At 40.5% G+C, this 18,036-nt stretch overlaps 1 protein-coding gene across 4 annotated transcripts in view; it reads left to right on the top strand.

The window, feature by feature from the left end:
• Positions 1–18,036, top strand: part of MACF1 (microtubule actin crosslinking factor 1) — a 320,564-nt gene that overhangs the window by 264,168 nt on the left and 38,360 nt on the right. For all 4 annotated transcript variants that reach the window (XM_055586319.1, XM_055586318.1, XM_055586320.1 and 1 more), the window contains 14 exons: positions 428–589; positions 745–915; positions 1,549–1,715; positions 5,327–5,486; positions 5,841–6,167; positions 7,366–7,450; positions 7,944–8,185; positions 8,858–9,064; positions 10,403–10,522; positions 10,958–11,065; positions 13,097–13,315; positions 14,290–14,493; positions 16,159–16,390; positions 17,054–17,280. In XM_055586319.1, coding sequence (XP_055442294.1) covers positions 428–589; positions 745–915; positions 1,549–1,715; positions 5,327–5,486; positions 5,841–6,167; positions 7,366–7,450; positions 7,944–8,185; positions 8,858–9,064; positions 10,403–10,522; positions 10,958–11,065; positions 13,097–13,315; positions 14,290–14,493; positions 16,159–16,390; positions 17,054–17,280 — 2,631 coding nt within the window. The remainder of the gene's footprint in view (positions 1–427; positions 590–744; positions 916–1,548; positions 1,716–5,326; positions 5,487–5,840; positions 6,168–7,365; positions 7,451–7,943; positions 8,186–8,857; positions 9,065–10,402; positions 10,523–10,957; positions 11,066–13,096; positions 13,316–14,289; positions 14,494–16,158; positions 16,391–17,053; positions 17,281–18,036) is intronic.

Raw genomic sequence — 18,036 nt, 5'->3', positions numbered from 1 at the left:
TAGTCAGAGAAGAGCATTGCATGTATCATGGTTGGTTAAAGCTATTCCCCAAGGTATTTTTAATCTTAAGTACTAGTCATTTGGTATCACCCTTCCCATTTAGGATTGATAATGCATCATACTTTCATGGTATCTTGAGGCTGATGCGTCTTTATTCTCAAGAGCTTTTTACATTAAAAAATTAACAGAAACAAACCATGAGTCATGGTTTAAATGCCTACGTAGTGCCATAACTCTCTGTAATTGCTTGTCCATAGGAGAATGTTTTGAAATGTGAAACCACATTCTTACTTGATACTTCTTGTACAAGTGGCTTGTTTTGTCTTGTTACCCACTGGCCCTCCTTTGTTAAAGCATGCCTCCCCCAAGAATAACCAGTCACTGTCATGCCTAAAGATTAAATCTTCTTTGGCTTACAATTATCTAGATGTTTCAGAAAGAACAGGTGGATCCTCTTCAGATGAAACTGCAGCAGGTGAATGGACTCGGCCAGGGCTTGATTCAGAGCGCCGGAAAAAACTGTGATGTACAGGGTTTGGAACATGACATGGAAGAAATCAACGCTCGGTGGAACACACTAAATAAAAAGGTGAGTGAACGGAGGGCATAGAAAAAAGATATGGCAATTTCAGGTTTCCATGGCACCTGAATGCAAATAAAACCTTAGTAGTTCCAACCTGGAGTTACAAAAAGGGATAAGTCATTTCAGAACTCTCCCCTTTCTCCTCCGTATCTGTGAAACAGGTTGCACAAAGAATCTCACAACTGCAAGAGGCTTTGTTGCATTGTGGGAAGTTCCAAGATGCCTTGGAGCCATTGCTCAGCTGGTTGGCAGACACTGAGGAGCTCATAGCCAATCAGAAGCCTCCATCTGCTGAGTATAAAGTGGTGAAAGCCCAGATCCAAGAACAGAAGGTAAGTGAGAATGTTGGGGCAGTGAACTGTAACAGCCGAAGGGAATGACAGACAACACGATTTGCTTATAGTTTCAGGAGCACAGTTAGGAGTTTAGTAGAATCCTAACCTACCTTGTGTGATCCAGAAAAGAAAGATGGAAATTGATCTTCATCACCTTTGTAATCTCCTAGTTTACCGTGCCATATGTTGAACTGAGCAGTTTTGCTTGTTCACTTACCTGTCTCAGTGTTTGTCACCACTTTATCTTAGATTTTGAGCATTTTTAGGGTCGGCACTATTCTAAATAATGTTGCATATCATGTATAAGGTTCTCTCTGGTTCCCCGCCCCCCTTGGTTTAATTTCCACTTCCGTGCCTTTTTCTCTTGGTTCAAATTAAATTCCTTTTCAGTCACATAATGACAGTCACTGCTCCATTTAAAAGCCTGAGTGTAGGAAAAGTTTATATGAGTGGTAGGAATTATATCTCATGTTTTTGCCTCAGGTTGAGGGGAAAAAAAAAAACTTCCTCGTTCAATTAAACTTAGGGCTCAGTGAGGTGAGGGTTTTGGATTTTGTATGTTTTCCTTGTTTCGGATTTTAAAGTGACCCCATGTTATCACATTTCATTCTCTTTAAACATGTACCTCAGTTGCTCCAAAGGCTACTAGATGATCGAAAGGCCACAGTAGACATGCTTCAAGCAGAAGGAGGCAGAATAGCACAGTCAGCTGAGCTGGCTGATAGAGAGAAGATCACTGGACAGTTGGAGAGTCTTGAAAGTAGATGGACTGGACTACTCAGCAAGGCAACAGCCAGGTAACGCCAAGGGACTTTTGAGAAAGAAGTCAGAGACGGTTTTTGACTTGTGTCACTGAGATGCTGTAAAAGCCCCTGGATGATGCTCATGGAGCTCTGGAGGTGTTTAACGGCTTTTATCTTGAAGAGGGATAAGTTTTAAGAGATGATCCTCATAACCAGAGTGATTCTCAGGAAATGAGCCTCAGCTCTTCCTTAAGTTTCTGAGAGCTGGGAGACTCATTGCTCTGTGGTGGTGTTCAGCTGCAATATAATCATGCTTCCAAATGACAGACGTGGACTTCTACAATCCAGCCAAGTAATTTTCTGAGTTTTGGAAACAGGTTTCTTTTTTTTCCCATTAATATTTATAAATAATGTTTTTGATACTTGGAATTGAAATGTATCATGTTTCTTTTCTGTTAACTTATCCCAGTATTAGATGTTCCTACATCTAGGAGCTAGCCTGTGGTTCTATTAAATGAGTCCAGAGTTGCATGGACTGTCTTCACCAAAAGCTGCAGGCAAGCAGTGTACTTCTCTCCTCCTCGGAGGTACTTTCTCTCTCTTTCCATAGCTATCAGTTAGTCCAGTGTCACTTGAGCTTAATAAGTCACACTGGGTCTTTACTTTCAGCTGATACTGTTCCCAGTTTTAAAAGTAAATGGTAATGAATCAGAAATGAGTATGAGAGTCATAGAGTTGATCACTTATTATTTAGATAGCTATGGGTAGTCTTCAGATAACCCCCTCTTCAGTCTCTTTACCTGTTCCTGGCTTGCTTGTTTCTCATCTGAGCTATGAAGTTTTTACTTGCCCATGTTAGTAGGAGAAACGAAAGAATTCAACTTACTTTCATTTCCAAATTGCACTGCTTTTTTCCTTCTCTCTTTGCATCCATTTCCAGTAATAGTACCATTGACCTTCCAACTACCTGGGTTTAAAACCTCAGCCTCATTTTCATTTTACCATTTTTTCCCTCCCCTGCTTTGTGTCCCATATCTATCAGAATACTAAATTTTGTCTATTTTATGTCTACAGTATCTTTCCTTTCCATCCATTTCTCTGATTCCAACTCACTTGCCTCAGTTCATGACTTATGAACTCTCACTTGGGCTTGTTCCCATGAGGTAGCTCACCTGAGGGCAGCCTCCTGACTAGCTAACCTTAACCACTCTACTGCTGTTTCCCCTCAGGCCTTCCCTCTGCACAGAGACATCTAATGACTGCCTGTTCCCTATAAAATAGTCTCATTAACCCACCATTCAGAGGTGGCCCTAACCCACCTTTCTTGAGTTCATTTCAGTTCAGTCACTCAATCGTGTCCGACTCTTTGCGACCCCATGAACCACAGTACGCCAGGCCTCCCTGTCCATCCCCAACTCCTGGAGTCTACCCAGACCCGTGTCCATCGAGTCGGTGATGCCATCCAGCCATCTCATCCTCTGTCATCCCCTTCTCCTGTCCCCAATCCTTCCCAGCATCAGGGTCTTTTCCAGTGAGTCAACTCTTCACATGAGGTGGCCGAAGTACTGGAGTTTCAGCTTCAACATCAGACCTTCCAATGAACACCCCAGACTGGTCTCCTTTAGGATGGACCGGTTGGATTTCCTTGCAGTCCAAGGGACTCTCAAGAGTCTTCTTAGTTTCTGCTGTTCTTCTCATTCTTTATGGTCAAAGTAAACCATATTCGGTTCTCCAGTGTCTTCCATCAGTTTCCTAATTCTGTCTTTGCTGATGGTGTTCCATCTTCTATGAAAGACTTTTGTTCATCTCCCCTGCTTTTATGAAGCTTTTCTTTATTCCCAAGCATAGAATAGTTTCATCTTCCTCTTAACTGCCCTAACTCTTTATGTGTACCTTGTGTTATGGTCATTATTTTATGTGCCTACCTCCCAGGTCCTTAAGCTCACTAAAGTCATGATTGTTCCTAATGTATCTATTTATGAATCTTTTCTTCTATCCTACTTGCTTCCATGCTCCGAACACAGTTTCTGGACCAGTGTTTTAAAGAGAAATCCCAAGAGCAGCATCATTTGTTAAGGCATCCTGAAGAATTCTGTTTAGGTTCTTTAATATTATGTTTTTGATGCCTCCAAATGATTTTAGCTCTTCTCTTTTCTACCCCAAATCCTGTTAACAGTGATTTCTTCAGATTTTCAGATCCTGGAATCATAGATGAATCAGAAAGATCTAGAAGTCTAGATCAGTTCTTTAAGAATTAAATTTTTAAAATTTAAAATTTGGAAAAAATAGACACATGTATATATATAACTGAATCACTTTGCTGTAAACCTGAAACACTAATGAAACTAACATTAATTTTATTAATCAGCTGTACTCCAGTATAAAATATAAGAATGTTTTTTAAAGTTTAAAGCAAAAAGTAAAATCTTTAAGCAGGTCATTAACCAATGAAAATAAACCACCAAGCAATTTATTTAAGATTATGTTTTATGTTTTAGTTGTACTGATTGAAGATGTAGTTTGAAGGTTGACATAAACTAAGAAAGGAAACTCTGTACTTTATATTGACATTTAAAAATAGCATCTAGAAATACATTTTTCTTTATACTCAAACATTACATTTCCAGATAATTCAAATGGCAGGTCTTTATATTAAATCATTTATTATTAATATAAGTTTGTCCAGAGTACCCAGCATAGGACCTGGCACAAAGCAGATGTTTAGTAAAGTTTTACTGAAATGTACTTCCATCACCCAGGCCCTTTTCAAATAACATAGCACTTAGTCTGATCTTAATGGTCCAAAGTCATCGCTATGGCCTTTGATTATTATTCTGTGTGCTAATATAGTTCTATGGTTGTTTTTGTGTCTTTTGTTTATTAGGCTGCCTTCAGCATTCAGGCTTCTCCTCTCCTTTGTAATTGGCTGATTTTAATCTATAGGGTATTTGAAATCCACACTTAGTATGGATGTTATGTTAAATAAGATTTAAGATTCCAGATTCAAGATTCCAGTTATAAAGTACATAGTTCTTTTGGCTGCCATTTGCCTTAGCAAATTCAGCTAGTTTGAGGTTATTTTTTTTGCCTTAAATCAGAATTCAAAGTTATGGTCTGAGGCTTGAAATTACTAGAAGCCTGACTGATTCAGGAGCGATAGGAAGGAAGTTCTTGTTCATAGCTTGGTCTACTTGTGCTCTTCAAATACTGTCTTTTCTGTTCATCATAAGTGAAGGTAGCAGTGACAGGGAAAAGAGAAATGAAGACTGATCAATTTTCTACTCCTTTAAACATTATTTTGGTCACATGTACAGAGGATGCATATGCTACATCCCATAGGAGAAAGAGTAGAAGGTCTGATTCTAATTCTTACTGTACCATTGCTACCCTGTGGGCGATCTGGACAGATCTTTCTTTGAGCCTTCAGGCTTGGTTTTCTCTTTTTATAATAGTGGCATAAAGTTGCCTACCTTACAAGGTCATGACAGAACCTAAATACTATACTGCAAGCTTCTAAAACAGCAAAGTGCTGTTTTCTGTGTGTTCTGTTTGCTATTGATATTTCAAATGTGCCTGGTTAAGATTGGTCTTTTACTGAATATAGAACTGTTAACAGTTTTAATGTGACTTTTTGCCTGAGCAGCTTGTTCTATATATTCGTGTAGGCAGAAACAGCTGGAAGATATCCTGGTTCTGGCCAAACAATTCCATGAGACAGCTGAGCCTATTTCTGACTTCTTATCTGTCACAGAGAAAAAGCTCGCCAACTCAGAACCTGTTGGCACCCAGACTGCTAAAATACAGCAGCAGATCATTCGGCACAAGGTAGGAAGTAGTTATGGTAAATGAAAACACAAAACTGGAATCAGAAATCCTAGAAAACTTCCTGCAGCATTCTAAAAGATGTATTTTTGCATTTTTTAAAAAATAAGTTTAACTTAAAATATGGTCCACTTATTAATTGGACTAGTCACATTCTTCAGGTAAAAATAGAGTTGGACGTATAGGCTACCATCAGAAAAAACAGCTTTTTGTTCTGTTTTTATGTTATTTTTACCCTTCCGTAGGTAAACTTATATATTATTATTTAATTTATTATATCATTTGTGATTCATTGTCTCATGTTTACTTTTCATTTATTTTGTTTCTGTTATTCATTTTTTCCATCTGGATTTCCAGGCTCTGGAGGAGGAAATAGAAAGCCATGCAACAGATGTGCACCAGGCAGTCACAGTTGGGCAGTCCCTCTCCTCCCTGACAAGTCCCGCAGAGCAGGCTGTGCTGTCAGAAAGGCTAGACTCGTTGCAGGCCCGATTCAGTGAGATTCAAGACCGGTGCGGCCGGAAAGCAACCCTGCTTGAACAAGCGCTGTCTAACGCTAGGCTTTTCGGGGAGGATGAGGTGGAGGTGCTCAACTGGCTGGCCGAGGTTGAGGACAAGCTCAGTTCAGTGTTCGTAAAGGATTACAGACAGGATGTCCTGGAGAAGCAGCATGCTGACCACCTGGTATTCATGCTTTCCATTCTTATTGGTTATGTTACTAAGTTATTCTGTCATTTTAATTCATGTTTGTCTTCATTTCTTTCTCTCTCTCCCTTTTTTTTCAATTCCAAACATTTCAAATTTATTTTATACACAAGTGCTTAGTTACAGACTTGTTGCTAAGGACTAATCTATTTTTTGATGAGTCCATGGAAATACTTATACTTAACAAACTGAATCATTAATTCTAGAAGGTGATCCAGAGTGTAATCAGGGGCCATCTCAATTCCAACTCATGTTTTACATCACTCAGGAATGTATCATTCAGCTACCACTTGAGCAGTTATGCAGAGGAGTATGTACTTTAACAAAGTGTCAGTCACTCAGTCATGTCCAACCCTCTGCAACCCCATGGACTGTAGCCTGCCAGACTCCTCTGTCGATAGAATTCTCCAGGCAAGAATACTAGAGTGGGTTGCCATTTCCTCCTCCAGGGGATCTTCCTGACCCAGGGATCAAACCCAGGTCTCCTGCATTGCAGGCAGATTCTTTACCATCTGAGCCACCAGGGATGCCCAAAACTTTAAGAAAACCAGATTACTTAACAGTGCTCAACGTTTGATCATATAGTGGTAACTTTTTAAATGTTTCTAGAATTTATATGCTCAAAGTGCAGGAATTCTGGGTCATCTTAGTAGAAAGAACAATTTGCCCTTTTTGTTTTGTTTTTATGGAATTTCTTTGGAAATGGTAAAATCAGCAAAGCGATTTTTTTGTTTTGTTTGTTAGTAATGATCTTAGATTCTTCTACTTCATTGACTTCAGGTATTGAGAGTTTTTAACTAGGATTCTGATTTAAGTTGGCCTGTTCTTGCTGATTTCTTTGCTTGAACTCTATGCCTTATCCTTTGTTTTGGACATGGTAGACATTTTGGCTGAATTCTGCTTCTACCTTTCTTGGGTTCAGGTTTGGTACCAATAGGTTAGTAAAGTGGATTAAGTCCTAAATCTCTTCTCATCAAAGGAAGGCTTGCCTATAAATATCTGATTTCATTGCTTTGAGTAATTAAAGGGGTAACCAAAGAGAAAACGAAGGAATCGAATATCTCATGTTTAAACTGATATTCATCTCCTTACTTTAAATTTGGTCTCTTAAGGGGCTCACATTTCTTCCACTTTGTTGTGTCATAGTTTTAGGATTAATGGTGTTCTTTCCTTTCAGGCTTTAAATGAAGAAATTGTTAATAGAAAGAAGAATGTAGATCAAGCTATTAAAAACGGTCAGGCTCTTCTGAAACAAACCACAGGTACTTTGAAAAGTGCATGTCTTAGCGCCTGGTCATACAGACATTAATCAGCACTCTGCACCGGCCACTTCTCTTTGTAGATGGGAGGGGCTTAATACTCACTGATTATATTACCGTGTGCTTCCTGGCGACTGGGGCTTGGGTTTCTATTTCCTGCTAAATCTTTCATTGAAACACTATATTATCTCAGATCTGGTTATAGATGAAAACTCTCCCTGCCCTCCAATATGTTGAATACCAGCATTTACTGAAAGATGCTGAAAGTGTCTAGAAAAACCTGCAGTCAAACTCAGATCCTAATAATCTCAGAAGCCATTTCTTTTATTGATTGAAGGTTTCTTTCCCACTTCCCTTGGTGTGGGACGCTAGGTGAAATCACTGCCATAGGGAGAGAGTATCCATAAAAGTTAAGCTCTGACTTGAATAAAGAAAAGTTAAAAGGGCTCCCTTGTAGCCTGTTAGACATGAATAAACCATGTGCTGTCTCCCACAGGTGAAGAGGTACTGCTCATTCAAGAGAAGCTGGATGGCATAAAGACTCGCTATGCAGACATCACAGTCACTAGCTCCAAGGCTCTCAGAACCTTAGAGCAAGCCCGGCAGCTGGCCACCAAGTTCCAGTCTACATATGAGGAACTGACCGGGTGGCTGAGGGAGGTAGAGGAGGAGCTGGCAGCCAGCGGAGGACAGTCCCCCACAGGGGAACAAATACCCCAGTTTCAGCAGAGACAGAAGGTGAGCTGACATCCCACACTGTAAAGGGAAAGAATTTTTCTCTAAGAATCCTGAAGTTCAAATTCTTGAGTTTTACACTATCTATCTTTACCTGAAATCTAAACCAGAAATTTCTGTCTGCTTTGTTTTCTGTTTATTCGTGGAAAATAAGTTAGGACAGGCCTATATAAGAGCATTTATCATGGTCTGAAGAAGAAAAAGATTGGATCTGAACACCCTAGGAAGCTTGCTTCATATGGAACATTTTAGAACTTACTGTCATAGTTCACTCTCTAAAAGAGTACCTCATAGTCACCTCTAATTCTCCTGCAGGACCTTGTGCAGTTCTAGATGCACAGAAATACAGTGCATTTGTTGAGGTAAATAAATGCCTATGATTAAAGCATTATTTATCATTTCTATTGAAGTAAGGAGAAAAAAAAACCAAGAAATACCATTCATGTTACCCAGAGACAGTCTGGCCTAAAAAGTCTTGCTGACAGTTCTAAGCAGCTGAGCCTAAAGTCAGGCTGTGGAGTGACTGAAAAATCTGAGACAAGAAAAAAAATAAGTGAAGGAAGGAGGTCAGAGCCCTGCTGGGATGTGTGGTAGAGAGAGCATTTTCCACCCAGCACAGCTGCTAATGTGCTTAATTTAGCAAGAGATGGCCTGAAAACTTTTTTCCCTCTTTAGGAACTAAAGAAGGAGGTCATGGAACACAGGCTGGTGTTGGACACAGTGAATGAGGTGAGCCGTGCTCTCTTAGAGCTGGTGCCCTGGAGAGCCAGAGAAGGGCTGGATAAACTCGTGTCCGACGCCAACGAACAGTACAAGCTGGTCAGTGACACTGTTGGACAAAGGGTAGATGAAATTGATGCTGCTATTCAGAGATCACAACAGGTAATCTTTATAAACACCCCTGCATTAATATTTTAGGCAGCAGGGATACATATATGGGAAGTACAAAACTATGACCCACATACACACAGTTTCAGGAATAGGAATAAATGAGATCAAGCTAAATCTGATGCAGCAAATTATCTCAGTGGTAGGAAGTGATTTGATAAAGTTATGTGAGGGTGGGTCTAGGTTTGACTGAAGATACTTGACCCCTTTGAGGAGAAAAGAACTTGGAAAAGAGAGTGTGTGGGCCCTTTCCTTGCTGATGCCCTGCTTAGAGGCAGATGGTGATGGGGGTAGATAATATCTAGATCGAAAAGGTCTAAATGCATCAGTCTTAGTTTGACATAATCAACTGTTTCAGCATTAGATGGAAGAGGGGACAGAACCAAGAACTATAATTACTATCAAATATGCTAACCAAAATAGCAGAGCCATCCAAAATAGAACCCTCTCCGTAAACACAGGTGTCGTGTTTCCCTCAATCATTTGTCCTTCCTGCTTTCTGGGAAAAGTTGTTTTTCTTTGTAGGTATGATATGCACCTATTAATGTGCCATGGTACAAAATATAACATGACCCCTTGGGTTCGTGGTGATAAGTAGATGCTTTCTGAACCCCGCAGAAGTTTGTTTTGATTCCAAATCTTGACCAGATATTTCAGTATGAGGTTTATCACACTTGGGAACTTCACTTTAAATATTAGTGTAATTGGGCACCATTGATAAGGAAGAGACAAAAGGTTGAGGGGCCCTTATTAAACAGCGGCCACACAGAACACGTTCTCTTGTTGTTGACGTCATTGCGTATGACACGTCATTGCTTCTTGCGTTCCGTTTAAAGGTTTGCTGTTCTTCTGGGGTCTTACACTTCTTCAGCTAAGCGAGTACGCCCAAGTTAACTTGGCTCAGCCTCTGCTGCCATGTGAAGTTTGTATTTAAACGTACGACTACTGCTGTTTAGTTTGTGGACAGGAAAAAGATTGGCAGAAAGAGAGCACAGTCTCATGAAAGTACTCTCATTAGAAAGTGTATTTCTTTTGAAGAGTCTTCGTTTCCATTGTTATTTCTAGTTATGGAACCATTGACTGGGTTCTGTAATGTCTTTCCAAAGACGTTGGGATAGGATCAACTCACGTTTGTTGAAATATAATCAATGCTAAATTGTCTGCATCTTGGATTTGTGACTTTTATGAAGTTCTCACCAATTTGGGCTTTACTTTGTGAGATGTAAACTGCATTACTGAAAAATGTAGGCTTTTCTGTGTTGAATAAGTTAGAATTCTTAGAAGGAAGACACTGGCTGTAATGTATCCATTTTTCTTCGATATGTCTGTCAGTATGAGCAAGCTGCTGATGCAGAGCTAGCTTGGGTTGCTGAAACAGAACGGAAACTGCTGGCCCTAGGCCCGATTCGCCTGGAGCAGGACCAGACCACAGCTCAGCTGCAGGTTCAGAAGGTGAGTCGCTGGCGCAGTCGCTTTGTTCTGAGCGAGAAGACTCCTGAGTCGCTTAGAGCGACTAGCACAGAGTTTCTGGCTATTCCAAGTCAAGCAGAATGATTTAGAGTCATGATGGTGGACAGAGACTTAATTTTATAAATATTTGGTTAGGATGAAGAAGGGATGTTTCGCTTTGTGAAAAGGGAGAAATAGGTCTATTAATCCAGGAAAGAATAGTTAGCAATTTTCTATGCGGGTTTTCAGGGCGGAAGATATTTTTGTAAGCTACTGGAAGATAAGCATTTGGTGGATAGACAAAGTGTCAAACTTCTTAAGAACAATTTTTAATGTGACTTTATTAAAGCAAAGGATTTTTCATAAGAGTATGTCTGACTTTTCACTAACTCAGGCTCAGGGTCCTTGTGTTCCTTAACAATAGTTTACTTTTCAAAGGCTTTCTCCATTGACATCATTCGACACAAAGATTCCATGGATGAACTCTTCAGTCATCGTGGTGAAATCTTTGGCACATGTGGGGAAGAGCAAAAAGCCGTACTGCAGGTAAACTACATGTATTTATTCACCATATTGTTATCTTGCTCATGGTGATTTGGAAGTACGATTGTGAAATGATAGTTTAAGAAGGGTTTTTTTTTTTTCCCCTCTATTACTGATGCTATGCTTATGCTATGCTAAGTCACTTCAGTCGTGTCCGACTCTGTGTGACCCCATAGACGGCAGCCCACCAGGCTCCGCCGTCCCCGGGATTCTCCAGGCAAGAATACTGGAGTGGGTTGCCATTTCCTTCTCCAATGCATGAAAGAGAAAAGTGAAAGTGAAGTCGCTCAGTCGTGTCCAACTCTAGTGATATTTAAGTCCAAGATGATGTCCTAGGGAATTCAGACTCCTTACCCTATGTTCACAAATGTCTAAATAGCCATACTGTATGTATGATGTGAAATGCATTGCAAATCCATGTTCTTAATAACAGAGGAATTGCTCCTTGTCCTCAGTCTGTAATGAGTTATATTTCCAGGTAGATAGATTTTTCAGAACCAGATCCAGATATTAATTCCTGCTTTCAATTCAGTTTAGTTCAGTCTCTCAGTCGTGTCCAACTCTTTGGGACCCCATGAATCACAGCACACCAGGCCTCCCTGTCCATCACCATCTCCCGGAGTTCACTCAAACTCATGTCTGTCAACTCGGTGATGCCATCTGGCCATCTCATCCTCTGTCGTCCCCTTCTCCTCCTGCCCCCCAATCCCTCCCAGCATCAGAGTCTTTTCCAATGAGTCAGCTCTTCACATGAGGTAGCCAAAGTACTGGAGTTTTAGCTTCAGCATCAGTCCTTCCAATGAACATCCAGGACTGATCTCCTTTAGGATGGAGTAGTTGGATCTCCTTGCAGTCCAAGGGACTCTCAAGAGTCTTCTCCAACACCACAGTTCAAAAGCATCAATTCTTTGGCGCTCAGTTTTCTTCACAGTCCAACTCTCACATTATACATGACCACTGGAAAAACCATAGCCTTGACTAGATGGACTTTGCTGCTGCTGCTGCTGCTAAGTCACTTCAGTCATGTCGACCCTGTGTGACCCCAGAGATGGCAGCCCACCAGGCTCCTCCATCCCTGGGATTCTCCAGGCAAGAACACTGGAGTGGGTTGCCATTTCCTTCTCCAATGCATGAAAGTGAAAAGTCAAAGGGAAGCTGCTCAGGCCTGTCCGACTCCTAGCGACCCCATGGACAGCAGCCTACCAGGTTCCTCCGTCCATGGGATTTTCCAGGCAAGAATACTGGAGTGGGGTGCCATTGCCTTAGATCCTTCTAAAAAAAATCGTTACCCATTTGTAAAAGAATTGGCCAACAGAATCCATTTGTACACCAGTTTTGTTTTGCTTATAAAGTGAAAGTCGCTGAGTCACGTCCGACTCTTTGTGACCCCGTGGATGAAACAGTCCATGGAATTCTCCAGGCCAGAATACCAGAGTGGGTAGCCTTTCCGTTCTCCAGGGATCGAACCCAGGTCTCCCACATTACAGGCTGATTCTTTACCAGCTGAGCCACAAAGGAAGCCTTTTTTGTAAAGGGCATGGGTAACTACTATTTCCTCAGAAATCTTCATAAATTGACCTGCTCATCCTAAACATGTAAAGTATAAATAGCGGGTTTGTGGACACTCTTATCAGAGAAGAAAAGACAGATGAAAGTTGATGAGCGAATCTCCACCGTAGCCCCTGATACAGTCAAACCGACCCTATTGCAATAATGCTGGATCTGAAGTTGGGACAGGCACTCACTGACGGGCTGTTTTTGCTGTGTTGTGCTTGTGCTATTTTACTGTTGTCAAAGCTACTTTCATGTTTTAAAAATTATAGAAATAATGCATATGTGTGATAGGAAAATTCAAAAATTCAGTTAAGTATAAAGAATATAAAAATCACTTGTAATCTTACTAGATTAATTGATTTTTTTTTGCATTTTAGTGTATGTTCCTTTATACTTTTTAGTGTATATCTACTTACATTTTTTATTTAAAGAAGGATTCATCATGGTAGTAATATCTACACTTCTTTTTGTTGCCCATAGGAAAAGACAGAGTCTCTGATACAGCAATACGAAGCCATTAGTCTGCTCAATTCAGAGCGTTACGCACGCCTGGAGCGGGCACAGGTCTTGGTGAACCAGTTTTGGGAAACTTATGAGGAACTCAGCCCCTGGATTGAGGAGACTCGGGCACTCATAGCACAGTTACCTCCTCCGGCTATTGATCATGAGCAGCTCAGGCAGCAGCAAGAGGAAATGAGGGTAAGGAGCATGCCAAGTTTTATTTAATTGCACAACTGGAGATGGGCTGCACAGTTTGAGAAACAGCCTGTTTATGAGTACCTACCAAGTGTAAGTCTGTTTTGAAGTTAATTCTTAACCCATTAGAATTTCTTTGCACAGTAAAAATACATGTCTGAAATATTTCCTTTGTTCTTTAATGTGAATCAGTTAAAGAATGAGATTATGGAGATGTCAGGAATGTGAGTATTACAGAAGTAAACAAAGCACCACATGAAAATCAAGGGAACTTAAAATCTTTCCAGCGTCAACAGAGTGTTCTCAGACTTGGGTGTGGTTGGGTGGCCTTTTCCTTGTGGTTAGTCCCCAGCTGGAGTGAGAGCCCCAACTCAGGAATGTCAGAAAGCAATTTGCTGCAGAGACTTAAGATGAAAGGAAAATTTGTAGACACTTCAGCTGATGGTATTACCATCAAAGATGGTTTTTTAATGTTTATTTTATTTGTATATGGCTTGTGCTTACTCCTATCTCTGTATTCCTATAACAGGGAGATTGAACTGGAAGTAGCCAGCTGTAGAGTCAAGGAGCAGTTGGATTCCCAGAAATATTATTTGTAGTTTGTCCTGGTTAGTGTCTCCCAGTCTGCACAGGGAGACGGACAGTAAATCTTTGAGACTGCAGTGAAATACAGAGAAGTACTTATGAGTGCAGAAGGCAGTGGGATACTTTTGTTTTGAGGGCAAGAGTGAGGGAGGCTGTCTCTGGGAAGCTTCTTGGGTGGCGGAATATCTGAACTGGCTTTTTAAAATCAAGGGAATTAGAGTCAGTGCCCTAAGACTTAGATTTCGCCCCCTCCATAAATGGTGAGATGTTGGGACTTGGTGGATTTTAGCGATTTAGTTTGTTCCGTTGGTATGAGCTCTGATCACAGTATTTAAACAAACAAACTGGTATAAAAAGACTCATTTTATTTTAATCCATATTTTTTTACATAGCAACTGAGGGAATCCATTGCTGAACACAAACCTCATATTGATAAACTGCTAAAGATAGGCCCTCAACTAAAGGAGCTAAACCCTGAAGAGGGGGAAATGGTGGAAGAAAAATACCAGAAAGCAGAAAACACATATGCCCAAATAAAAGAGGAGGTGCGCCAGCGGGCCCTGGCTCTGGATGAGGCTATTTCCCAGTCGGCTCAGGTATGTCTGTGTCTTAAACACATATAACCTTCAGCTGTCCTTTAGTCTAAGCAGGAGGCTCTGTATCAGTATGTCCCTATGCCCAGGAATGTCCAGACCATGTATGCTGGTGATACATTATCAAGAGACTGGGAGCCTTTGCGCATTTGCATTTTTATTCCAGGAAGCATTGGTCATACTGACAACTAGGAGGAGGGTGAAATGCATCTTGGCTGGTGCATCAATTGTCTGTATGGTTTTCTTGAAAACTTGATATCGTGGTGATCCTTTAATAGAGGTGATTTTGGGTAAATTCATCTTGAAGCAACAAATACCTCAAGTGAAGTCAGATTGCTATTGGACCTGTTGCTTTCAAGATATAGACAGCACATTTGTTTTCCTACTCAAGAGGCCACCAGCTTGCTCCTCGTTCAGAGAAAGATACTTGACTAGGGAGAAGTTAGAGCCAAGGAGAAACAAGCCAGCAGCAGTGGAGTTTAAAGCATGTAACTACATACTTTTCAACTAATATATTACTGTTATGTCTGGGTAATTTATTCCTATGTTTAGTCAATATTCTTGGTTAATATTTGTACTTACTCAAGTTTCTCCCCCCACCTTCCGTCCCATCTCTCACTCACATTGTGGAATGTGTTACTTTGTGTTGTTGCTGCCTGCTCCTGTCTTCCCCACATCGTCACATTTCATTGTTGTGTTGACTGCGCCCACCATTACAGATTACAGAGGTAAGGTACCCACCCCCATTGGGATTAGGGTGTTCTTATGAAGCTGAGAATTGAGAGGGTTATTTACAAGGAAACTTGCCTTAACTTTAGTGGTATAAATTTTACTAATGCAGTCTATTGTACCAGTTTCATTTGGGGCATAACCTGTTAAGTGAGGGAGTGATGGGAAGGGATTTTGTTTACCTTGTTATTTCCTATAGGACATTTAACAGTTGGTGAGCCTTATTCTAGTTAATGAATCCAGAGTTGGCTTTAGGGGGCAGGCTTATCTGTTTTGCTCCCTTTTCTCCCCTCTCTGCTTCATGTTATAAATCACAACTTTACAATTATAGATATGTTATAAAACATATAGAAAAGTGGAAAGAGTAGTTGTTCTCTTGGAATAAGAGGTTAGATTTGACCTTCCCTAATTATCTTTCATCATGCCAACGTTTTCCTTTCTCACTATTACATCCGGTGGGTTGTTGAATTGCATGCCATGGTACTTTTAAACTCCAAGTCATGTAGCATATTGAGTTCCCCGTCCATTTACACAGTTGGTGGAGGGCATCTAGCTTGTTGGTCTAATCTGTTGCATGCAGCTGTCGTCTGAGATGTTGCCACACTGACTCTCACTGGTCTCATAGTCTTGTCCCTTTTTCATCCCATTAGTTGGAATAGGGAAACTATTGTAGCACCGTTAACAGTGTGAGTTGATCTTTGGTATATGAAGTAATAGCTTTTTGAGTCATCAAATACTTTTCCGATGGTCCAGCTCTAGTGTACTATGCCCAAAATGGTTTCTTAGCCACAGCCAACACTTGACAGTCCTAGGGCTAGTTTGAGCACAGGTTTTATCCTAAACAGAAGTAAATATATCCACTGGCCTTCATCCCTAACGTTTACCCCAGAAGTGTGGTGCGGTACTGCTGTGGTGGCTGATGGCCCAATATTTGTTTAGTTCCATGATAAAATTGAGCCCATGTTGGAAACTCTGGAGAATCTTTCCTCTCGCCTGCGAATGCCACCGCTGATTCCTGCTGAAGTGGACAAGATCAGAGAGTGCATCAGCGACAACAAGAGTGCCACCGTGGAGCTGGAAAAACTGCAGCCATCCTTCGAGGCCCTGAAGCGCCGTGGAGAAGAACTCATTGGGCGATCTCAAGGAGCGGACAAGGATCTGGCTGCAAAAGGTGCTTGATTAATCTAATAATTTTTTTTAAAAGAACCTTAAATTCTAAGCTGTGGTTACCTCCAGCATCCCACCATATGTATTTCATTGAACGCAAAGGCAGTAGTACCCAAGTAATGAGTATTCTACAAATCATTTGGAGTTCAGGACGCATCTCTCCTTTGAAACAAGATTACAATTGGTAGTTAGATTCCCAGGCCAGGAAACAAGTGCTCCTTTACCCCCTTAATATGAGGAAACAGCTGTACCAATAGTGGGAAGAACATAGCTACCTTTTATACAATTTTATACAATTATACAAATTATACAATAAAATTTATACAAAATTTTATACAATTTTATACAATGGGAAACATACCGGGTTCCACACAGAATACTAGTAGAGTTTTCATCCAAGCCCCTTTATAAGCGTCTTAGCAATATTTTTTTAACAGATAACTCATTTCCACATTACCTCTGTGATCTCTGTATGTGGGAGGCCAACACAAGTGGAAAATGAGAATATGGAAATAATAAAGCTAAGATAGGAAACTCTCTTTCAGTAATATATTTTTAGAGCCTTTTAAAGTATCATTTCAGTGAAAGTATGAGGATTAGATCTAATATCTGATGAGACTGATTTCATCCTTAGAGAAGTCTTGTTCACTCTCCTATACCCTCTCAGAAATCCAGGACAAATTGGATCAAATGGTATTCTTCTGGGAGGACATCAAAGCTCGGGCAGAAGAGCGAGAAATTAAATTCCTCGATGTCCTTGAGCTAGCAGAGAAGTTCTGGTATGACATGGCAGCCCTCCTCACCACCATCAAAGATACCCAGGACATCGTGCATGACTTGGAAAGCCCTGGCATTGACCCATCCATCATCAAGCAACAGGTTGAAGCTGCCGAGGTAAGAAAACAAAACCTCTTCCAGGAAAGCACGTTAGCCAAGTATGTTGTGTTAGCTGCTTAGCCAGGCTGAGTGCCTTAAAAGTTGTTTTTGTGTTTTTCTTCTTTTTTTAAGTTTAATAGTATGCCTTTATACTTGGGGTGGGGGCTCGTTATAGTAAATTTCTTTCTTTTTTCAGTGTACAGGCTTTACCACCTGTGTAGGTGCATGCAGTCACCCGTCGTGATACACAGCAGATCCGTCACACAAAAGTAGCTCTGTCATCAGTTTTAAACTTAACAATTCAAATTATTAGAATGTGCTCCAAAAATCTGGGTTTGCTTTCATTTCTGAATTTAGTCCTCACTTTGGTGTACCTTATTTCTCGATTAATGTAGAAAAATAGGAAATAGAAAAGAAAATAAACTCTGGACTTACCATCCATACTTTGACATACCTTTGTTTAGTATTTGGGTGGAGCTTAGTTTTTATTAAATGCATTTCTTACCTCATTTTGTCCATTTAGGACAAGCCAAGATAGTCTTGATATTCTGTATTCTTTCTCTTATGTCTCTTTTATGTGGGCTGTTTTCCACCTCCTCACCTCTGTCATTGACAATCCACGAACCAGTTTTTAGAATCTGGCACAGAACTGACTTTCTTCAGGACTATATAGTCTAGTATTCCTATTTTGCACATCTCCCAGCTCTTAAATTTGTGACTTATACTCTTATTTTATCCTTGTTGATATACTTCTCCGTTATAGACTTCTGATTA

Source organism: Bubalus kerabau, chromosome 6 (assembly GCF_029407905.1).
Source record: "Bubalus kerabau isolate K-KA32 ecotype Philippines breed swamp buffalo chromosome 6, PCC_UOA_SB_1v2, whole genome shotgun sequence".
NCBI lineage: Eukaryota > Metazoa > Chordata > Mammalia > Artiodactyla > Bovidae > Bubalus > Bubalus kerabau.
The sequence above is the reverse complement of the archived record's forward strand: the minus strand, read 5'-3'. Positions and strand labels throughout refer to the sequence as shown.